General features: G+C 42.7%; 1 protein-coding gene across 1 annotated transcript in view; it reads right to left on the bottom strand.

Annotated features, from left to right (window-relative positions):
* The window catches only part of grm6a (glutamate receptor, metabotropic 6a), a 79975-nt gene that overhangs the window by 33636 nt on the left and 21553 nt on the right, over positions 1-24786 (bottom strand). Inside the window, exons 3-4 of the mRNA XM_066644167.1 lie at positions 4795-5011; positions 3665-3800 (exon numbers count right to left, since the gene is read on the bottom strand). Coding sequence (XP_066500264.1) covers positions 3665-3800; positions 4795-5011 — 353 coding nt within the window. The remainder of the gene's footprint in view (positions 1-3664; positions 3801-4794; positions 5012-24786) is intronic.

The raw sequence follows: 24786 nt of genomic DNA, 5'->3' as shown, positions 1-24786 counted from the left end.
TATCTGTCTATATTTACTGCGGCAGCCAATGGAGTCATAGTCCCGCCTACAGGGGGTTGTTTTGCTGTGGCCCTGACAGCAACAGGTCAGTCCTGAAACACTGGGGAAAACAACAGTGCCACCTAGCGGTGTCTTGTTCGCCTGCTGGCCACTTTTGTGGATCAGGCTGCGTTTGTATTTGGAGCGGGTGAAGTGCGAAAGGCGGAAGTCTCAAAATCCAAAAACCCGCGAGAGGAAATGAACAAATGTACGTCACGAAAAACATGTGAGTGACTTGATCCACAAACGCAGATTCTACATTTTACAAATACATTTTAAATTCGAGACTTCGACTTTACAAATATTTGCAATGTAAATTTAAACAAATGTATTTATTTTCGCATAAAATTGTTGTATATCTATGAAAACCAAACACATGTGTTTATGAATGTGACTGTATTTGTACAAACTGCAGACGGTGAGACACAGAATGTGATGTGTTCATTTGTGAACAGTGAAACATATTTGTGACTTAATTTGTGGATTATCATTTACACATTTGTAAAGTATTTTGAGACTAATCTCTCTCCATAGATGAGCAGATTTCCACAGATATTGGCCATAGAGTTTCGGCCAGGGGTCACAAATAGATGCTGAGTGTTTTAAATTCTGCGACTCTTCCAGTCATTACGGTTCAGGTTTAGTGCTCCAGGAAATTAACAGACTAATCACATTCGTTCCTGCCTATCACACGTGAGGCTACTCAGCCAATCAGATCTGTGCATTATGATGAGCGTTGTGACTGCAATGAGTGACACACACAGGGCAGGGCTCTACACGCCGCTGTCCTGGGGCAAGTTAAAATAGCCCGAGGGACGTGATGAAGGCTCTTTTGGGACCGCGGTGTTGTGTGAGTTAAGTCCAGAAACTATAAAAATAAGGGGACGACTACGGGTTGAAATTCCCATAACGGTGAACATGGATTCCCGCCCTTTCAGCATAAAGAGCCAATCAGCTTGCTGTTAACTGATAAAGTCCCGCCCTCCAGCAATAAGTACCAATCAGATTGCTGGTTATACGAAGCTGTAAGTAAACTAGAACTACAAGTTTTTTTCGTTGTTTTCATTGTCTCCAAACTTTAGCCTCCATGAATGACTTTTTCTTTTGGGAATTAATTTAAATATGCGTTATTGTTTTTCAAAATCATTGTTTTTTTACTTGAAATGAAAAAACGAGATTTTATTTCGAGTATTTGTTATGTATAATATTTATAAATGATATTGAAATGTAATTGAAAGGGTAATTTGCTTTAAAATGCTGTTAACTACGTAAAATGTTGCTAGAAATACAAAGTTACTTCAGTATGCAGGATATGGCACTGGTCATAATACAGGTTATACATTATCTTCCAGACCTTTCTCTAACTGGACCTTAATGAATTTTAATTAATTACCCCTGGTCTAGGCTGCTCAAATAAAAAGGTCAAGTATTTTTAAGTGGCTTTTTATTTTTATTTTAAACACCTTGTGTATCATACAACTGAACACGATAGTAGCATCCTATAGCCTTTGTCCAGTTTGTCCTGAGAGCTACATTCCCCCAAACTATCTCTTTAAAGCAGGGTCATGGTCATTTGATGCGAGGACGCTCATCAAGCTCTTACTTGTCTCGCTCTTCGCTCTTCTTCTGCTGCTCAAAGCCTGATTTAATTTTCATGCAGATATGACTTCATGCTTGTCAAAGACGACACGCCCCATATTAGCTTATCAAAACATCAAAGGGACTCCTTCTAATTATGCTTCTTATGATTTGAAACCAAATGTGCTGGATCTTGTTTTCCAGCCCATACATTTGCTTCGCTTCACCCTCAAGCCTAGATCTAACGCGTCAGAACACAGGTCGGCCGGGACAAACGTTAATCCACTTGTGTCCTTGTTACTGCTGCAACATCATCACATTTATGACATTAGTGTGTTTACAGCATCATAGCATCGTGACCTGTCCCAGACAATGGGTTTTTCCTGAACAGAAAAGACTGAACACTCTGGCCATTACAGGATTGTGTCTGACTACAAGAGAACACAACAGGCACCTTTAAATAAGCACGACACGGCCAAATGTTTGGGCACATGTGCTTATTGAGTCTTTCTACTGTAGTCTGTCCCCCTTCACTGCAATTCAGTTTCTACTCGTCTGAGAAGAACTGACACACCAGATGTTGGAACATTAAGGTTCCATAAAGGTTTGATGGCCTTTAGCCTTGAGAACATACTGCTGCTTTTGCTGAACGATTTGAGGAAAATATCTAGTTGAGATTTTATTTAATTTTTTATTTATTTTTAATTATGAATATTTTTAAACCAATGCTGCATGTAAGATTTAAAGGAATTGTTTTTCTAGAGTTTACATAGAACTTCGAGAAGCGTTTCGTTCACAAACTAGTCCCGCCCTCCCCTACTCCGATTGGTTCGCTTGAGTGAGAAGGGGGCGTGGTGAAGTAGCCTAAAATCTTCTGATTGGACGGTCTGACTGTAGCGCTACCGTTATTGGTCGATAACCTTCTGTGTAAACATTTAATTGGTCAGTCTGCACGTCAGTAGTCCTTGTTTACGTCAGGCAAAGCTCATGTACCTACCCTCATCTCGAGCAGCTATGCCGAAACGTAAATGTAAGTTCTCGGATGAATTAAAAAAGAAATTCCCATGTTATGTGTAGAAAATAAAGGTGTAAAGGACCTAAAAACACACATAGGTTCAGCACCCCCCCCCAGACGTGTCGTCTTTTTCACCATCTCAGAACTGGCCACCCTACACAGTGCAGTTTCTGCAGTGCTGAGTCCAGAATAGCAGTGACTGAGGCTCTATTCTCGCTATTACAGGTCACTGTGATTTTGAAGCTGTAATTTTACGGTAAAAATAGTGTTCCTTTAAACTGGAATTATATTCTATTAAAGTCCCAGTTCTGCACAAAAAGATCTACCTGTAAGTTTGAGTTCTCTTTCAGTTGCGACTGTTGTGATATACACGGCACCTCTGATTGGTTTAACTCTGTTATAGAAGATAATTGTCCCACTTTAAAGCATTAAAACATTGTTATTTACGCAGGCTACAATTAAAATGGCAGCTCTTGTGTTTTGAACGTTGCATTGTTTTAAATCACAGTATTTATCTTTCAGACCTAGACACGGGTGACCTTTGGCTGTTCCAGAGTGTCCTCTAATGGCTTACGCCTTTCTTTGGAGATTGTACAAACCGCGTGCACAACACTGAATGTCAGCATCTATGGGTGTAAATGAAGGTGGTTGAATGTACTCGGTATAAACCATATTCAGACACTTACGGACATACGTTTTTAAGCATTGAAAGTTTGCTTCTGTTTTACCCTCCATCAATCCCAGTGCTGACAATCTTTTAAACTGGTACTGGTGGAATATTTCTAATGCATATTATTATGTTGGAAGGCAATTTCCATCCGCTGACATTGAACACATCACTTAATTTACTGCCATTTTCCTCCCGAGGTGCAATCAAAGCCCAGGTGTGAGCCATTTCTGCTGCAGCATCATTTTGGTAATGAGTCAATCTCATAAAAACAAATTGCTCATATTTATACGACTAGGGTGCCATCATCATTTCCATTCCCCAGCATTTGTGAAAATATGACTTTAAAAAAAAAAAAAACTTACTTGATGTCATCCTCGTTGGCGAAGATGATGACCCCTCGGGCGTTTGGGGTCTCCATTAATCTCTTAATGATCTTGTCAAACTCTCCAGGTTTGGGGTCTCGGGGGATCTTCATGGACTGGGCGATGCACAGGCCTCCTGCGTCAGAAGAAGATGGACACTGATGCTGAAATTTGTCTTCCTGAAGGTGACCCACTCCAATCTATATTAATGACCCCAGAGAACTTAGTGACAGCAGATGGGTATAAATGCACACAGCTCTCCTGGACATGCTCTTTTTTTGACAAACTTTTAGGGCACTGTGGGAGGTCCAGTGCTGTGTGGGTTATTAATAGGACTGATAATTCTAGTTCAGTTGAGATACAAAAAAGCTTTTGCCTCAGGAGTGTCAAACCTGAGCCGGGCCTTGAGAGCCACAGTCGCACACCTCATTCAGTTCCCTTCATGGCTTTGTAATTAGCTGATGAGGCATATATAGAGGGTCAAATGTAAAGGTAAGGTAAGTGTGTGACTGTAAGGAAAGAGGTTTGCATGCTGCTAAATGTATCACACTCCTTTTCCAAGCCTACGATGCAGCTTTTCTTTGTCACATAGCCATATCTCTGTCCGTATTTCTGTTAGAATCAGGTTTAGATTTTGGTTTGACTTTGCCACTAAAGTTACTCCAGCAACTCAAGTGCTCCCTTTAATTAGATTTGTACATCTTCAGGTCTCTTCAGGGGATGAATCACAAGCGAAGTCCTAATTCAGCAGATCCACCACCAAGATTAAAAAAAGGAAGTGATAGTGATATTCCGTAGTTGTTTCAAAAAAGTTCACAAATGGACTCTTTCAAGTCCTAGCCATGTGATTACAGGAGAATGGGAATTTAGATTTTGTTATAAGCTGCAGCTATTGCTCTGTGGTGAAATGAATCCCTACTGAGAATCCGTCAAGTTGCCAGTCATTCAGCGTGTAACTCGTGTCCCCATTCCTGCCCTTTTCAGACATTCATGGAATAATTCAATCCGAGCACTAACACTAACAGACTCATTTCACATTGTAAATACGAGTGATAAGTGAAGTCACAGGGCTAGCATTAAACATGTATTGTGTAGCTTTATAGAAAACATGGTTAGAGATTGTTGATTACCTGCCTCTCGGGAGATCTGAATGAAAGCGTCCACTCCGCTCTCTCCATAGTTGCCCTCAGAGGCCAAAGTGGAGACGTAGTTCCAGCCCAGAGCCTTAACGATGTCCACCATGGCCTGGGCCTGGTACGAGTCTGGAGGGACAACTCGAGAGAAGAAGTCATAGCGGTTGTTGTCGCTGAGCTCTGGGGCTGTGGAGGCGTAGCTGATCTGAGGAATCTGTAACAGGACACATACGGACGTGTGAACATACGTCTTGACCTTAACTATAGTACATTTATAAGCCTGTAAACTATGGGGTTATAGCAAAAAAATATGATATAGAGGATTCTTATTAATGGAAATGGGCCAATTGGCGAGACAAAACATACTCTAGCTACATGTATTCTGCTATAAATTTTGCTGTGTGAGGATACACATGTTCTGTGTGAAGATACAAAGTCAAATATCACTTAAATGTTTGTTATAAGATTCAAACGTTAACAAAAATTAATTCTTAATTCAAGAAATAACATAAAATGATGCTTCAAAGAAGCAAAAATATCTGCCGATGGAATAAGACACTTCCTGTAGATAAAATGATCTAAAACTGGTAAAAATAAGTTAGAAATAAGTTAAATAATCTTATTATATTTTTACAACAATTTTCCAAATGAGTAATTCTCATGGATTTTGCACCTTCTCAAGTTCCTTGCATGTACGTCCACCTCCTTGTCTTCCCTGTGCAGCCCTGACAATATACAAGGTTGGCCATTTATATGGATACACCTTAATAAAATGGAAATGGTTGGTGATATTAACTTCCTGTTTATGGCACATTAGTATATGGGAGGGGAGAAACATTTCAAGATGGGTGGTGACCATGGCGGCCACCATGGAAATATGGATACTACGGATACAGGAAGCCTGTGCTAGCATTTCTCCTGCGGTGTTGCTATCAGTGTGTGAAGAGTGGGAGAAGAGGGTTGCATTGACAATCCAACACAATGGGCAGCACTTTGAACACATTTTATAAGTGGTCAGAAACTTGCAAATAACTCATGAAAGAATAAAGTAAAGTTAAAATCAAGCACACCATTGTTTTTCTTGTGAAATTCCCAATAAGTTCGATTTGTCACATGACCCTCTTCCCATTGAAAAAACAAAAGTTGGATCCAAAATGGCCGACTTCAAAATGGCCACCATGGTCACCACCCATCTTGAAAAGTTCCCCCCTCCCATATACTAATGTGCCACAAACAGGAATATCACCAACCATTCCCACTATATTAAAGTGTATCCATATAAATGGTCCACCCTGTATATTGTTATACCTTATTTACATTTAGTAAACATAAAAAACAGTCAACATGTCCAGGAAATTAGAGGAGAAAGAAAGGTTTATTTTTTATTTTTTTACTTCCATAAACGGTTGCTTGGCAACATCTACACATCACCCATTTCCAGTTGTTTTGTCAGTGCCAGTGAAAGCTAGGTGCAAAAACGGATATCAAGTAGAGGTCTGACTCTGGGAACAGACAAAGGAAAAAGCAGCTGGAAGCAGATTGAATCAAAATGAGAGGAACGTGTTTTCTACTCCTTTCACTCAAAAAGTAATGTTGGAAAATTAATAGACAATTTTACATGAAATAAGAATTTTCCTGATGTGAGGCGATTATTTTAGCTGGTGATTTCTTGGAATAGTAGTCAAACTACTCATTAGAGCAGAGGTGGGGAAAGTTCTACCCACTGGGGGACACATTATACGTATGTGGCTGTGGGCTGTAGATGGAAGTAGTTGAGTGTGTGGGTGCGTTGCTGACAAAAGACCTTGGAAAGGGTTATAACTAGCTAGCTAATTATTAAAAGCATTTTACTGTAGCTGTATTTGCTAGCATTGGAATATGATGGATTTAAACATGAAAACCAAATAATGTATAAACTGATGTAAATCTATAAAGTTGAAGAATAAAAAAAGACACAACCAACCAGGTTTCAAAACTGGTTTATGTTTATAATTCACTAGAAATATACCAGCATCCACAACATAACACATGCAAAGTTGCAGAGAAATTAACCCTAGCTAGCCCACTTTATCATTTTCCTAATGTTGTCGCAAGCTGACACGTGCTGACTATGGTGTGATTACCAGGCACCACCCTAAAGCTAATTTCACACCCGAAACAGTAAATTTGCTGCAATGTTTCACGACATGCCACACAGAATACGCTGTTATTAATCTGTGTAGACTCTCACACCAGCTGTGAGTGCGTGAAGTTCAAGAATACGATCTGGGTCTATTTTTGACCCGTAATGCTGTAGTGGTTTCTACGCAGAAACTGTACAGAATTCTGAACTCTTGCAGAATGTAAATTCTAAGCCAATAAACCTGTCAACAAACATCTATGTGTTAAACAGTTGCAGCATTTGATTTGAAAACCCTGATCTTGGGCGGCACGGTGGCGCAGCAGGTAGTGTCACAGTCACACAGCTCCAGGGGCCTGGAGGTTGTGGGTTCGATTCCCGCTCCGGGTGACTGTTTGTGAGGAGTTTGGTGTCTTCTCCCTGTGTCTGCGTGGGTTTCCTCCGGGTGACTGTCTGTGAGGGGTGTGGTGTGTTTTCCCTGTGTCTGCGTGGGTTTCCTCCGGGTGATTGTCTGTGAGGAGTGTGGTGTGTTCTCCCTGTGTCTGTGTGGGTTTCCTCCAGGTGACTGTCTGTGAGGAGTGTGGTGTGTTCTCTCTGTGTCTGTGTGGGTTTCCTCTGGGTGCTCCGGTTTCCTCTCACAGTCCAAAAATACACGTTGTTAGGTGGATTGGCGACTCAAAAAGTGTCCTTAGGTGTGAGTGTGTGTGTGTGTGTCTGTGTTGCCCTGTGAAGGACTGGCGCAACCCTTCAGGGTGTATTCCTGCCTTGCGCCCAATGATTCCAGGTAGTCTCTGGACCCCGAACCGAATAAGTGTTACAGATAATGAATGAATGAATCAATGAATGAACCCTGATCTTGTACAAGTTTGTCCTGTGTTGGTATCCGTACTCTACATGTAAGGATTACAATGGCGGTAGATTTTCCCCTCAGAGAAAAGGAAGCTAACCGCTAAGCTAACTTTCACACTGAGGGAAATATCTGTTGTGAAATGGAAATGTGTTGTGTTCCACATGCAGTTTTGCACACAAAGAATTACAACACTGTTAGAAATATCTTAAATATTGTTACGATATGTGATTTCTTGCAAGACCGATGTTTAAATGCCCTACTAAGGCTTGATCTTATGTTTTATTGTTTTACCCAATGCGATTGGCGAAGAGAGAGGGAGAGTGGAATCGCACCATATACGGCAGTGGCTGGAATTGGGGAACGGCCGGAGTTAGGGGAAAGACTGATACATCATTATAGCTACATCAGCTGATACACAAATATATTTAGCTCTAACATTACACTGCATGTCATATCTGTGTAGTTTGAAAGGAGGGGGTTTGGGGGTGGGTGCAGTTTTCCGAGTTCAGTTGTGACTTAATTCATAGACTTAATTATACAGTGGGAAACAAATGTCAGAGATGCATCAGATTGCTCCACATGAATTAAAAATGTTACATAATCACACTTGCTATCGTCTTTGGGCAAGAATTGCGTCAATGTAATATCATTTATTCATGTGCAACACGTTTGAGTCATGTAAATTCATAATACCTTTTTTCTTACTTCTAATTGATTTTCCATAATTTTCAATAACTGAGTTCTGGTATAGACTCGTTAACATAATCCATTTAACAGTTTATTAACCACTCTACACTGTTCATCTCCAGACTACTGAGACCTGACCTAGTCATTGCACTTACAGTGAATTTGGACGGAGAGGTTTGTGTTTTAATCACATTGACCACAGCCTATTCACTATGTTAATTGTTCTTTGATGTACTTTAATTGGACTGTGTTAGACTTCAGTGTGTAAATGTGTCAGCTTGCAGGGCACTGAACCTCATGAATGAGTCAGATAAGCGCTGCAGTGAAGATAAAACACCACACAGAGCTGTCAGACACAGCTGTTTCTTAGGAAGAGAAAAACCGAGCTGCTTTCACATCTGCTGATGTGTCAGCACTTACACGCTTTTCTCTACAACGTTCGTAAGGCTCAGGTAAGAGGCCAGGGGCCATGTTTATCACACGTAATGATGTAAGATCAAGTCATCCCCGCCTGTGTAACTAAATTAAGATGGTAGTTCCGCACTGTTTTGTATGCTATATTCACTAAAGAAGAGGCTCACTCTTACTCTTTAAAAGTTGTTGCAAATCAATTAAAGTGGATATATTGTTAAAAAAAAAAAGATCAAAGGATGTGCACATTATCTGGAGTCTATAATTAAAGAGAAGATGAGAACAGAGAGAGTAAAAATGGCTAAAAAACAGAGCTTCTGCTCCTCACTGCTAGGGTCTGGGTGAACAGCGAGGGGCTCATTATCATTTAAAGGAACAGGCGCCGAAACTGGCCTTTTTATTTATACAGGGACCTCAGCTGTGGGGTTTAATCCTTGTGGTATTTTAACCAAAGCCTTTCACAAAGGATTAATTAAGAATGGCTTGAAGCTTTTTTATTTATTCGTTTATAATAAGGTACAGTCACGGTTCTTATACACGGAGCATGGTATAATTCAGCTGGAAACGTCTGTATGTTATTTCCAACTGAATATAAAGACCAGAACTGCTCCTACATTAGCTTTGCTACCCTGAGAGCGTTCACAAATATGGGTCAGTGAGTGGGGGGCACGTAGACAGGTGAATGTGTGGAGACGAGAGGAAGCCATTTGACAGATTATTTATGAGGGATTAGAGGTGTTTTAGTCAAATGAAGTGGAAGAGAGTGGGGAAAGCTGCCATGCAAACCCCCCAAAACGTACACCCCCCTAAAATACCCCCTGACCGATATCACTGGCACATGTGCATAACCCCCAACCCACCCCCACTCAGGTGGAGCTTCTAATAAGAGCACCTCACACACAGAGATTAGATCAGTCAGTTTACAGACCCCCATTACAGACTCGATGTTCCAGAGCAGCTGAGCGAAACGTGGGTGACTGTACGGAGCAGCAATTAAAGTCTGCACAATGTATCTAAGCTGTGTCCTGGGATCAGACAGTGTGGAATTGCTCTAAATACATGCACAAGCGGTACTAAACGAGAGGAAATCTCTCCCTCTCTCTTTCAGCCGAGAAATCCCATCTTTTAATCACAATAATGGCCTCAATTTGCGTTTTCTCCTTAGTTAACTTTAGTTTATTCGACATTAATTACACAGTGAAGACCCAGACCTCTTTCACTTGTGGTTCTTGATGTATATAACAACAAATATTGCATGTATATTATGTTAAATCCTTTTTCTCAGTAGCGAGAGATGTGGCTATGGATGTGCCATAAAGCACTCATTTCTGTTATTAGAAACATAGATGGATTATATTTCAGTGTGGTGTGTAAATATACAACACCAGAAGCAAACTGGATAATAGTTTTTATACGTGAGCAGTATCACAAATTATTTCACAGCAGTGGTTCTAGGGCTCCCTTTTCGGCCCTCGTTGCTCGTTAGCAGCTCAATGCAGAAGCAAAATATATTGCATAGAAAGCCATCAGTGCTGCACTGTAAAAAATTTGCTGTAAATTTACAGCAAGTCTGCTACAGTATTTTACTGTAAATCACAGTATTTACAGTAAATTATTGTATTATACAATTACAGTAATATGCTGTAAATTTGAAATACAGTAGTGTTCCTGTAAAAATACAGTAAATGGCTGGGAACTCTGCTGCCGCTATTTTACTGTAAATCACAGTATTTACAGTAAATTATTGTATTATACAATTACAGTAATATGCTGTAAATTTGAAATACAGTAGTGTTCCTGTAAAAATACGGTAAAATTCTGCTGCCACTATTTTACTGTAAAATTTACAAGAAATATTTTACAGTGTGTGGTTAATCTGATAACAATTAAAATGAATTATGTTTGTTGTTAGGTGTGTTTTCATCATGTACGAAAATAAATAAATAAATAAATAAAATCAGGAACTGGACGTTACCATGTGTAGGCATGTATTCATTCACTCATTGCTACATTGGGCAAAAACATTTGTATACGCAGTACCCATAATCCTGTGTGTACTCAACATAGCTGCCTGCTAAAGTAATACTGCATATCTGCTCTTAGTCTGTCCATCGGTCCACCTCCATTCCCCGGCCCACAGCTCACTCCAGCGTTCATCAACAGACTGCGGCAGACTGAAGTTCAGATGAATTTCCAGCAACGCTCAAACTTCACTTGGGCGTTTTTGGCTTCCACCCCAGATTCAAAGCAGACACTCAAACTACTAGTTACACCCTGGAGCCCTAGTTATAATAATTAATTAGACTGATCTGCTAATTAGAGGCTTTAAACGCAGCTACAAATACCCGCAAGATGAAAACTGGATGAATATTCCTCGACAGACTCGCTCATCAAAGTGGACAAATCAGGCTTTGAATATTTTGCTTGTACTTTGTGTTCCTCAAAGTGGTGACACGCCGCTCTGAGCCTCGGAGGCATTCGAGGGCTTTCACAGTGAAAAGTTCCGTGGGGATTCAGGTTTGAATCTGTGTGCAGCCTGTAGCTGAAGCATGATCTCAGGAGAGTGTCAGAATATCTCTCTCTCTCTCTCTCTCTCTCTGTCTCTGTCTCTCTTTCTCTCTCTGTCTCTTTCTCTCTCTCTCTCTCTCTGTCTCTTTCTCTCTCTCTCTCTCTGTCTCTTTCTCTCTCTCTCTCTCTCTCTCTCTCTCTCTCTCTTTCTCTCTCTCTCTCTCTCTTGCTCTCTCTGTCTCTTTCTCTCTCTGTCTCTTTCTCTCTTTCTCTGTCTCTCTCTCTCTCTCTCTCTTTTTCCAATCTTTATTTCATTCACTTTATCTCTTTATGATTCTTGATATCTATCTATCTATCTCCCTCAATTTCTGTCTCCACATTATGATGACGATGTGATGTTTATTATACTGCTGATGATGAAAACATTATTATTCATTATTATTATACACAACAGAAACAATGACAACAACACTAATCATACCCACAGTTTTCACAGCTCTGTCAGAGTTGGAGAAATGTTTCAATAAATAAAGTAAACAGAAACGGCCCAAACAAGGGTCAATATGAAAACAGTAATAGAAATGTCTGGCCCTTATCCTTCCAGCCTGGTGCTTCTGTTCAAGAGAGAGAGAGAGAGCGAGAGACAGACAGAGAGGGAGAGAGAGAGAGAGACCTACTTATCAGGCAAACGGCCACCACTTAATTGGAAGAAAACAAATGAATTAAAAACCGCATTAAAATGTTGCGTAAATGGTGTGGCCCAGTAAACTGCTGGCAGTAAATGAGGTCTAGAAGATTAGACAGAGTGGGGGAGGGAGCTGATCGGGGGTCAGTTGTGAGGGGGGGTTTTATAATGATCTGAACCATGCGGCTGTGACTGCTGTCTCCTGGGCACAGTGTGCGTTTGACAGACAACAGCCAGGGGTGAGGTGGTGCTACTCTCTCTGCAGGAACATCTCCCTGGGAGTGGGTCACTAACTCAGGGCAGAGAGAAAGAGAAGGGGAAGCTAGGGTGAAGGATAAATCAACTGAACGTAACCACTGTCATTCCTTCAGTTCTTCAGCATATATATTATTAGCATAGATATTATTTGCACTACACTGTCATGTCCATAAATATCTAGACACCCTTTGTAGTGAATGAACACAGGTTGTATAATTTGGATGGGGATAAAGACCACTGGAGCACCATCCGATACCTATGAGATGAGCAAGACTGGCACTTGTGATCCAGGGCTATGTACGAGAGTGAGGGTTTGACCTTTGTTTCTGTAAGTCTGCTCTGCCCAAAACATCTGGACAGGTCTGTTCCTTGGTGGAGGGATTAGTAAACCCTCAGAGGTCCTGCTCTGCTGAATTATAACTCCACCATGCTTATAGGGCTGTTGAAATGGTCGCTAGTTCACAAACCTCTTGGTTCTCTCAGGTGTTGGAGCACAAAGATAGAGGCTGAGTCAGTATAACACATTATCATCACATCCCTCTCCAGCTTCTCTCATGGTTTGTAATGAGTTTCCACCCCCTGCCTGAGCTCCAAACCCATCTCTACACGTTGAAATCCCACCTCTTGGCTGCCAACTTCTCTTCTCCAACATCAGGTTTACGTCCCACAAAACGAGTCCTCCCCAAAATCTTTTAAATAAAAGATTAACATCAAGCACAGATACATAATAAAGTTGAATTAATGAATAATAAGCCCTCGGGCTAAAAGAGATAAACTTGGATTAACCGGCTTGTAAACGTCTCCTCCTTGTACCTTCGCATTCAGAGGCTTTGTTTGAGTTTCTTCTCCTGGTGTCTCAGGGTTTCTCACTTAAGTTCTTAACCTGCGGTTCAGTTCTAGTTTTGATTTTCCCTTCCCCCACTTCGCCATTTCTCCTTGGGGGAATCCCTGATGCCATGTTAAGGGCTGTGTAATTTCTGGATGAACTGAAGTGTATTAAATTAGCCCTAGCCCAGATGTCCACGTCAGTGGAAGAACTTGCCCAGAATGCACTGCAATGTGACGCAGTGTTCCGGCTGAAAAACCCAACACCACCTTTCACCCTCCTCCACTTGCCGTGTGGATGGCCACTTGTGTGACGCAGGCGCTACACACTTCCGCAAGTAAAAATAGGAATTGAAACACAGCTTTAGAGATTTCTTCTATAACTTTTGGAGTTCTAGTTCGCCTCAGTTGCCCTTTCCCTCTTTGATTCTTAGTTCCACTCTGAGAGACTCTTACTTATTTAATTATTACTGCCTCACTCTCCCTTTCTAGATACTCACTGAGAGTCGGGGCCCTCACGTTTGTTTTCAGAGCGGTGTACAAATAAAAGTGGACCAAATTAAGATAAACAGAAGCCGTTGGAAGCCGGGATCAGGAGGTTAAAGGGTACATCTTTGGCCCGTCTGATTGAGGAGTAAAAACATCCTTCAAACAGAAAGCAGGGCAATTTAAGACTTGTCCTAACAACACCGAACAGACAGTTTATCTTTCAAAGGAAGCCGTCAAAAGACTTTAATTCACTTACAAAACACTAAACGTACAATTAGCGCTATTAGAGAAAGCCACTGCAGCCGACGTTTCCATGGAGACGGAATTATGTCTGAAAGGCTGTTGTGATGTGCCGTGAATTTACTGGCCGCCAAAAAAAAGGAAGAGAAGAGCGGAACACATTAATCAGACGGTGTCCTTCCTCCGAGTGGTAGTTGTGCTCTCTGTAAATGATTAAATCCTCCATATCCTTTTTACAATTGAGTCTTTGAATGAAGCCCTCAAGAAACTTCCACTATCAAACATTTGTTATGAGTGGTTCCAATCGAAATAATGTGCTGTGGAGCATCCTTATCCATGTCTCTCTCACGATCTCACTCACACTTTTTTTGTCTATTTCTCACTGTCACACTCTCATTCTCTTTCTCGTTCTGTATAGCTCTAAATTTAGCCGGCGGGTCTGAGCGGTTGCCAGAGGCTTATTGTCCCGTGCGGCGTCTCTAATTCTACAGCTAACAGCTGCCTGATGGGTTATCTGGCTCTTCAGCCGGTGTTAGACGGCTCCTGGCGAAGACAATGTCATTAAGCCTTGCCGTGTGACGACCGGTCTGTGGTCTGTGTGACAGGAGTCTTCGTCTCGGTGCCGCAGTGAAAGCTGATTTCCAGGCCCTCGCGGTGGATTCACAGCCTGCAGAGGATTCGGAAAGAAGCCTCATGCAACTGGCTTCAAATGACACACACCTCTCTGTGCACAGCTGAATCTGTCTGGTCGTGTCACAAACGTTAAAATACAAACGTATTGCTTCTTTGTTTCTTGGATTTTTCCAAAGCTTCACTCATTATCTATTACTTTACATTAAAAAATAATGTCTCGCCCAGTTTCATTGCCTTGAACTGAACCCCCTCACCGTCAACACAATGAACTACTCATCACGAGGTCAGAAATACTCCTGTTATCAGACACATTTGGGCCAAATCCCTTTCAGTTTTGGCACTTACAGGTTGGTTGCAGCACTGGCAAGTATTACGTGGGTCGGATGTGGGCCAGCTGTCATGAGTTGGGCTTGACTTGGATGTGGCAAATTCGTTCCACCACATACCTGACATCTGGCCAATATAAGTTGGACCTGTGGCTGCGTTGAAGCAGCCAGACTCACCCTGAGTCAATGCCGTCATTTAAGGCCAAATGTGGGCCATCAGAGAACGGCAGATGAGCCACGTTTGGAGCAAACATTTATTGCTTTCTGGGATAGGAAACGAATGTCTGGCCGTTCACTACCGATAATCATGCACTATTTTCCTAAAATACCACAGCTATGAGCCAGCTGAATCGAATATTTACATTTTGAGGAGGACCAAACACACTTATATCTGTGACTCACACAGCAACCCACCACTGTGGCACTGCAGAGCTGAGAATGACCCATCCCTCGAATCATACCTGCTTTGGTGGAACTGTGGGGGCCCTGACCACTGAAGAAAAGGTGGAACAAATAAAGAGCAAAATAGTGGAGCTAGGAGAATGGACTGTGAGTGGAGAAACAAGGAGGTGCCATGGTCTAATGGTTAGAGACTGGGTTTGGTACCAGAACATCCATGACTGCAGTACCCTTAGTGCCCTTGTGTGTGTTCACTGCCACAGATGGATCAAATGCAGAAGACATATTTAGTTGTGGAACGACATTATTATTATAATTCACATAATTTCCCACTAGAGACATATACCAAATCCAACCAGGAAATGCTTGGTGTCTGAAGTCTGTTTCTGTTTGTTTACTGCTAAAGCTATGAGCCTGATATAGCTAACAAGTAATGGAGGCATATTAGCATTGCTGTAACTGAAGGTTCTAGATCTCACGCTCAGTTAAGTGCTTTCAGGCACTGTATTTTGTATCTATTATTGTTTTAGCCTTATCCCAGCAAGCACACCGTACTGGGGCCCATGTGTGTTGAACATGGGCTAGCTGGTTCAAGATTAGCATGGGCTCTGTGTGAGTTGGTACATGACCTATTAGCAGGACCCAGGTGGGCTGCCCATATCAGATAAATGTGGGCAGCCCAGTTACTCTTAATCTATGAGGCACACATGGGCCCATAGTGGGTTGTCATACTTTAAAGAGATGTAGTTTTTTTCAGTGTACAGCCCATCCATATGGGCCCTATATTTAACCCGTCCTTGTCCCACCACTGACCCTCGAGGGCGCTCATCTCTAGGGCTACCTTTTAATCCTTGGACATAACTGTTGGTCCCTAGCTAGGCTGCCTATGTGGGCCCAAACTAGGGCCCATTAGTGCCAAACTAATGTAAAAAATCTTCTGACACTAATATGTTTTGGTTGATCAGCTTCGTTTTACAGACTCCCCCCAATCCACAGGAAGGTAGTTGTCTAAAGGAGCCGCACATTTGGCAAATTACCCACTTAGGAAATCTGCTTATTTATCTTCCCACAACACACAGCATGCTTTATTTGAACACGTGAAGCAACATCCCAGGAAAGCTGTATAGTTTTTAATGCGATTTGCATTTGTATTGTTGAGTAGCTCAATGAACTGCATAATTCTTCAGCAGTGACTCAGAGAAAATGTTTAAAAATGACGTTAAAATGAGACGCACTTTTTCCTGGGGGCTGTTGCATGTCTTTAACGTGAACGGGTTTTTCACGCTGAAATACTGGGCCAAAGCATGAATGCGGTACAAGAGTTTCAAATTGTTTATTCTTGGCCGACGCTCTTGTGTAATCTACCACGATGCTTCCAACATCTGAAGCGCTCATGTATAACAGAGCTGAAGCTGAATGTTAACGTCGCTGTAATCTGCTGTACGACTGAAGTTGACTTTATAATATCTCCTCTCTTGTTCACTCAAGTGTCACAGACCCCCGTGGCTCTCCAGAGTCGTCCGTCTGGCTCCTTCAAGCTGAAAGATGGAGACGGATATTAACCAGGCGTCGCCCGATGTCACAAATCTTTAAAAAATTGAGGACCTATAGTTGTCTCTTGAACCAAGAGCAATCTCCTCATTCAAAAAACATGGGATGTGTTCCAAAGCTGCAGCCACTACCAGAGAATGTGTGTGTGTGTGTGTGTGTCTGAAGGGCTAGACAGTGTGTTTTCTCGTTCTACAGCCAGCACGGTGCTCATCACTGTGTCATGTGGATGTGTATTGTACAGAGGGGACACTGACTTTAACCCGGCACTCTCCCAATCCCATTGAGACAACAGGAAAGTGACCTCAGGGTGAACCCTGCCTTCAAAGCCCCCTGACCACACTCAGCTCACCATCACCTCAATCAACCTTCCATTACTTGATAGCTACACACTGGCGAGCCATGTCTATTAGAGCTGGACCTTCAGCTCGGGCCATTAACGTCCAAGTTTTGTCAAGAACAGGAGGAAAAAAAAGGACCTAATACCAACTTCTGCTAGGGCCCTCGTAGAAATCTTTGCTAGAGGTGTGTTAGGATTTGGACAGTGGAAGCTTGTAAAAAGCAATAGCATACAATATGTGTGTGCCAATGTGGATACAGACAATGAAGGTTTGTACCAAAACTATGTGGACAGCATTGTAATGAGTGAATTTAGCGAAAACGCACTCAACTGAAGCACACAGAGCTTTACTAAACTGACACTCAGGACCAGATACACACCCTGGGATCCCCCTACAGTTCATTCATTCACTATCTGTTTAGCGCTTATCCACTTCAGGGTCGCGGTGGGTCCAGAGCCTACCTGGAATCATTGGGTGCAAGGCAGGAACACACCCTGGAGGACAGTGTGGGTTCTTCACGGTCCAAAAACACGTTGGTAGGTGGATTGGCGACTCAAAAGTGTCCGTAGGTGTGAGTGAATGTGTGAGTGTGTATCGCCCTGTGAAGGACTAGCACCCCCTCCAGGGTGTGTTCCTGCCTTGCGCCCAATGATTCCAGGTAGGCTCTGGACCCACCGCGACCCTGAACTGGATAAGGGTTACAGATAATGAATGATAATCCCTATTTCACTGCACAAAGCCAAAATATGTGGACACACCATTCATATGTGTTCATTCACAGGACCTGGGCTTTAAAATGGAGTTGCTCCTGTTATTACTGCTAATAAAGCTTCTAAGCTTTGAAGTTGACCGTAGGGGTTCACCTCCATTCAGCTTCAAGCAGATCCAAATCCAGAGGGGTTGCCAGGGTAGTAGTGTATGATTCTGAAATGTGAATGGCCACCCTGAGTGCTACCTTAAATTTTATTTTAAATAACTGGCTCCTTGGAGTGCATCCACCCAATCAACCGAGAGAAAACACATTTAAGAAGCTGTACTATATTCTCCATGTTTATGTCGTCTCTGATAGTACCAGTCAAATGTTTGGAGACACCCATTCAGTGAGGGTTTCCTTTGTTTTGGGCTATTTTCTACATATTGTGAAGGTACAGTACCAGTCAAAACTTTGGACATCTTCTCATTCAGTGGTTTTTCTTTGTTTTTTCACATTAGAGGACATTAAAACTATGAAAGAACACAAATTCTTCAGAGTAGCCACCTTTGATGACTCTCTGCGTTCTCTCAGTCAGTTGTTCCTTCAGTGAACAGCTGTGAACCTCGCCAAGATTAATTTGTAGATCTGCTGGCCTTCTTAATGTGTTTGAGGCCATAACTTGGTTGTGCAGAGGTAGGGGCTGATACACTGTTCTTTGCAGTAAATAGTCCTTTTCCACAAATGCCTCATGGGAAGATGTGTCCAGACTGTTGACTGGTACAGTCCAGTAATTTAAAAAATCCAAAAAAGAAGGGTGTATCTGAGTAAATGAGAGCAGGTAGTTTGTAACTCTCCCAATAATGATATTCATTCATTTTCTGTAACCCCTTCATGGTTCATGTTCTCCGACCGAGACCAGTCCATCACAGGGCATCACACACTGTCACTGACACACTCACATCTCTGGACACTTGCACAAGACACTTTTTTCATAGACAATCCAAAAACACCAAGCCCCTCACACAGTGACCTGAGGTAACACTAATATTATTTGTAATTATTAAACCCAGACTTTGCTGCAATAATACAGTGGAGTTAGCTTTAGCCAATGCTCATCAAAACCTGTGACTTTTGCTTATATTAACCTTTGACCTTTGACCTTATATTAACCTTTGACCTTGATGTGCTTCAAACAATTTTAATGACTGCCTAACCCCCCATTCACACTATGAATGCGGTAGAGCAACAAGCAACTAGTCTGTTCTAATGAGAGCAGGCGATCTGTGGTTGCAGTTTAGTGGAAGGCTGCAAGTGAATGCTTCTGTAAAGAATTTAAGACACGGAGATGCGACAAAATGAAATGATTGGTTCTGACAATTCCTTTGGGCCAGTGACACACGAGATGAGGTCTTCACACTGTACACACCCACATGTGACATCAAGAGTGACCCTGAACACGCCCCCACAGGAGACAACATTGGGGTAACATGAGCGACCATAGGGTAAGACTTTTGCACAGTGCCACGTGAATTTCACACAGCGGTTTTATCCACAGGGCTCTAATTGCAGCTGAAAGTGATGCAAAAAGCTTAGTGCATTAAAGCACGACTAATTTAACCTCCACAGACAAGGCTTTGTTGAATAAACATTAAGGTCGTCCAATGGCAGAGCGGGGCACACAAAGGCCACATCACACTAGAGTCCCGTCCTGCTGCAGGTGTTCATTGTCCTCAAACATCAAAGGCTGCTAGATTCACAGATATTGTCACTTTGTCCGTGTTTGTTTGTACACACAATGTGTTTCATGACAGCACCTGGACGGCCCTCCGCTCGTAAGTGTCCACACGCTGGACTAAGCCCAGGCTTTTCTCATGTTAAACGCTGCTAAACGTTCAGCAGAAAAATGCTTTGTAGCCGTTTTTCATACTGGACGTGTTCATTAAAACAACAATCAGAAAAAGCACATACACACGAGAAAAATAGAAAGAGTTGATTGAGGAGGTTTTGTCAGCGCTTGGAAGAGTAAGCCATGGACTGGAATAATCACACACAGCCAAAAAATAAATAAATAAATAAAAGGGTCTGTTTTAATGAAGCTGCTGGGACGGACCCGGCTTTTGTGTCTTGTCTGCTTCGACTGTGTATTCGCAACAGTTAATTAGAGGATTCGCTAGAGACAGCTGTCCTCAGACGGACATCCATCATTGTTTCAGCTGTGTGCATTAATTTGAACCAAAACAATGAGACATCCCTGAACATTCTAATGATATGCAAAGTCTTCTTAGACATGTGATGTAGGTCAGTTAGCGACATTTGCTGAGTTTACCGTTTTGTACTGTACCCTAATTAATTAAACAGTCCTTCAGAGGAAGAAAAAAACACTACCGCTAAAATATTTTGCACAGAGGGATCCAACACTGTGTAATATCACATCCAGCTTATTTCAGTTATCCAGTTTAATTCATTAAACCACTTTGAAGTTGGAGCGGGTCGTGTTATAGAAAGCAACAAGTGGAATTTACAATTGTATTCAAAATTATAAACCCCCCACCTACCTGCCCATTGAATGTTACGATGGTTAGCAACTTCTCAAACTTTCTGCTGTTTGCAATTAGCCAATTAAACTAGCAATTTCAATAACTCAGCACAACTAACAAATATTTTACAATTTAATCATTCATTCATTCATTGTCTGTAACCCTTATCCAATTCAGGGTCGCGGTGGGTCCAAAGTCTACCTGGAATCATTGGGTGCAAGGCGCGAATACACCCTGGAGGTGGCGCCCGTCTTTCACAGGACAACACACACACCTACGGACACTTTTGAGTCGCCTACCAACGTGTGTTTTTGGACTGTGGGAGGAAACCGGAGCACCCGGAGGAAACCCACGCAGACACAGGGAGAACACACCACACTCCTCACAGACAGTCACCCGGAGGAAACCCACGCAGACACAGGGAGAACACACCACATTCCTCACAGACAGTCACTCAGAGGAAACCCACGCGGACACAGGGAGAACACACCATACTCCTTACAGACAGTCACCCGGAGGAAACCCACGCAGACACAGGGAGAACACACCACACTCCTTACAGACAGTCACCCGGAGGAAACCCACGCAGACACAGGGAGAACACACCACACTCCTCACAGACAGTCACCCAGAGGAAACCCACGCGGACACAGGGAGAACACACCACACTCCTCACAAACAGTCACCTGGAGCAGGAATCGAACCCACAACCTCAAGGCCCCTGGAGCTGTGTGACTGCGACACTACCTGCTGCGCCACCGTGCCGCCCTACAATTTAATCAGAAAATGCCATTTTTAATGACTACTGCAGTCTCAAAATTATTCAACCCCTTCATGATAACTGTGTTTAGTACTAAATAGAGCAACCTTGGTGTTATGATGGGCTGAAAACATGATACATAGCAATATCCTCCAGTTCTTTAATATTCTGCATATACTGCAACCCACGTCTTCAAATCCTAACAGAGATTTACTATGGGGTTCAAGTCAGGCGACTGTGACGGCCACTCCAAGACTTCTTCTGGAGCCAAGCCTGGGAGGACTTCGAGGTGTGTTTATGATCATTGTCCCGTTGGAAGGTTCAGTGACGCCCAAGCTCCAGCTTCCTCATAGAAGGCATGATGGTGGCTGCCATCCTCTTTCGACCATTTCAAGGTAGTGAAGCCATTGTTCCTTCATCTTTGTACACGTCAACTATAATTCCAACTGTACCTCGGTCGAACAGTTTGAACAATTTTAATGACTGCCTAACCCCCCACATTAGAAGGTGACAGCAACAGCCAACTTTTCAGTTCTAATGACAGAAGGCAATTTGCAGTCATGATTTTGTGGAAAGCGGCAAACATCTTTTTTCTCTATTCTGTGGAGATGAGATAAGAGGTAGAGATGAGTCTCTGTGCTATTGAGAGAGAGTGTAGCCAGTGTTCGTTTAACTTTGTTCTTTGAACTATGCACCCAACTGTTTTTCTAGGAACATGCAGTGCCTTTGCTATCTCTCCTTTTGTTTGTACCTTATTCTCGACTATTTGTGTAATAGACATATGTATAACATGCCAAACATCACAGTCAACAAATCCCTAGCCAGTCCAGTTATTTATTGTGTTTTATTTTAAACAGACACGATGCTTAAAGAGCTTCATAAGTTGTGCTTGAGACAACAGCTGATTTGCAGATATGTGCTCTTAAGAGGTAGCCGAATAATTCTGAGACTGCAGTAGTCATTACAAGTGGCATTTTGTGTTGAATTTACAGTGTGTTTTATTAGTTGTGCTGAGCAATTTTGATGAGTTTAATGCAAGCAATTAGCCATTTTAGCTAATAAACCTAATGTTCTGTGGGTGTTGTATAATTTAGTTTGCAGGTGTAGTTTTTGCCTTCCATTTCGCACTCTTCCACAGCCACCCCTCCAAACACATGCTGGAGTACAGCGTGAAGAGGCCGTGACAGAGAGATAGTGCTTGAAAGAGCAGCGTAATTCATGGTTATCTACTTCCACACAGACAGTCACCCTGAGTGTGTCTCGGACCCACAACCCCAGGACGCTGGAGCTGTGTGACAGCAGCACTATCTATTGCATTATATTTGGTTAAATAAGTTTTCTGCTTTTTTCCTGTTAATGATGAATGTTTGAGTGGAAATTTTTATCTGACATTCTGTGTTGATTATAGCTGTGGTAAGTTAACAATTATTCCACTTTAGATAATGTTGAACAAGCTCAACGCATTTTAACACTGTACCCTAAAGTACTCAGGAACAGGGTGCAGCAGAGCATTGACAGAGATGGCAGCATATACTCTCTCATAAACAGCTTATCCACGGCACGTTATTTTGCGACTGCAGCAGAAGCACAGATATGGGCACAGAACTGGGCACTCGTCCCAAATGGGTCACACAACTGCAGCTGGAACGGAGCAGCCTCTGAATGTTCCTTGTTTAGCATATAACAGTGATCGGTGTGCTATGAAGCTTTTTGGGAAACCTCAGTAACGGGTATCTGCTGGAGATTACAACGTTTTCTTGACAACTGAGAACAGAACGGCTGCCACAGGATCAAGAACAATGGCGCAGTGTTTCTGACGTGTCATTTGCTGCTGGCAGCTAAGAAATCCCAGCATCATGGGTGGCGTCATCCTTTTGTGAAGTTTAAAGTGGGTGATTGCTATTTGTTACAGCAGAGTCCTCCAGTAGCTGGAACTCAAGTAGCTCCAGGATCTTGGGTTCCTGTGTTAAGTCTCCATCTCAGGCCACTGTCTGTGAGGAGTGTGGTGTGTTCTCCCTGTGTCTGCGTGGGTTTCCTCCAGGTGACTATCTGTGAGGAGTGTGGTGTGTTCTCCCTGTGTCTGCGTGGGTTTCCTCCAGGTGACTGTCTGTGAGGAGTGTGGCGTGTTCTCCCTATGTCTGCGTGGGTTTCCTCCGGGTGACTGTCTGTGAGGAGTGTGGTGTGTTCTCCCTGTGTCTGCGTGGGTTTCCTTCGGGTGACTGTCTGTGAGGAGTGTGGTGTGTTCTCCCTGTGTCTGCGTGGGTTTCCTCCGGGTGACTGTCTGTGAGGAGTTGGTGTGTTCTCCCTGTGTCTGCGTGGGTTTCCTCCGGGTGACTGTCTGTGAGAAGTGTGGTGCGTCTCCCTGTTTCTGCGTGGGTTTCCTTCGGGTGACTGTCTGTGAGGAGTTGGTGTGTTCTCTCTGTGTCTGCGTGGGTTTCCTCCGGGTGCTCCGGTTTCCGCCCAATGATTCCAGGTAGGCTCTGGACCCACCGCGACCCTGAACTGGATAAGCGGTTGCAGATAATGAATGAATGAATGAATTAGATTTCTATTTGAGTGTATTTCCTTTTCTCTGTTAGTTCTTCTCGACAGCTCTCATCCTTTCAGACGAATAGTGTTAGATAGATGTCCCCTCACAATGGAAGGATGGACACAAACCCCTGTGGATTTCATTCTGAGATGAGTCAGGAGTGGAGCTTGTTTTCATGTTGCTTGGTGACCCTTTTGGTGCCTTTATGCTCTTGCACGGTTGTTAAAAGTCCCATTTTTCTAATTCATTTTTTAAATCAATATTTCAACTCTAGTTTGGGAAAGTCTACTTTTATTTTTCCCTTATATTTCTTTAACTTTTCGGCTTTATGTAAGGGGTCTTATATCTAATCTCTTTAGAAAACTGTACCCAGCTGGGAACCATAATAAATATCTCTCCTTCTCCTCTTCCCAACACAATCATGGCATGCACACTGTAATTGTATTGCTTCCTAATCATTCTTAACTGTCAATGTGCTTTGGGTTTATGGTGTAAATTTAGTTTTCTTTTTTCCTATATGTCAAATGCATAACAGCTTTCCTCTATAGAGTTATCCGAGTCTTTTTTTAAACAGGATTTTGGCTGGGTTTCATTAATTTAAGACTATATGGGTCTGGCAGAAGGCTGCACTGCGAGAACAGTGTAATGAGACAGAGATGGAGGGAGCTGCTGGAGTGGCTTTCTGAGAAAGAGCAGCTTCAGCCTGAGAACAGAGCACAGTCAGTCTGATGCCGCGTTGTCTTCCATTACAGCAGCAGAGGAAAAAAAAAATCTCTATTAGTCTGTCACTCAGTCGCCTCTTATAAAATCAATTTCCCCCTTTTTTCTCTTAACTATGAGCAGAAGGGGGCGAGAGGAGCGGTACATGTGCTCTTTCTCTTTTCTTCCTGAAACAGCTCCTTCTTCTGAAGCTGAGAGCTTACATAAGAGCCATGTAGAAAGGGATTTTGAGTGTGGTGGAAGCTCGGGCAGAAAGCAGCAGAGATAGCCTCCTCAATGAGCTTACAGTAGGGTGCAAATGGCCGGATTCGTCACAGAGATTGGGCGCCTCCGCTGCTCTCAGGCAGCTCGTGATTGGCCTCAGCGCGAAGGCCAAACATGGCCGCCAGGAAGAGCTTTTCTTTTTAAGGCTGTCATTGAGCGAGGCTA

The sequence above is a fragment of the Hoplias malabaricus genome, chromosome 14, assembly GCF_029633855.1.
Source record: "Hoplias malabaricus isolate fHopMal1 chromosome 14, fHopMal1.hap1, whole genome shotgun sequence".
Taxonomy (NCBI): Eukaryota; Metazoa; Chordata; class Actinopteri; order Characiformes; family Erythrinidae; genus Hoplias; species Hoplias malabaricus.
The sequence above is the reverse complement of the archived record's forward strand: the minus strand, read 5'-3'. Positions and strand labels throughout refer to the sequence as shown.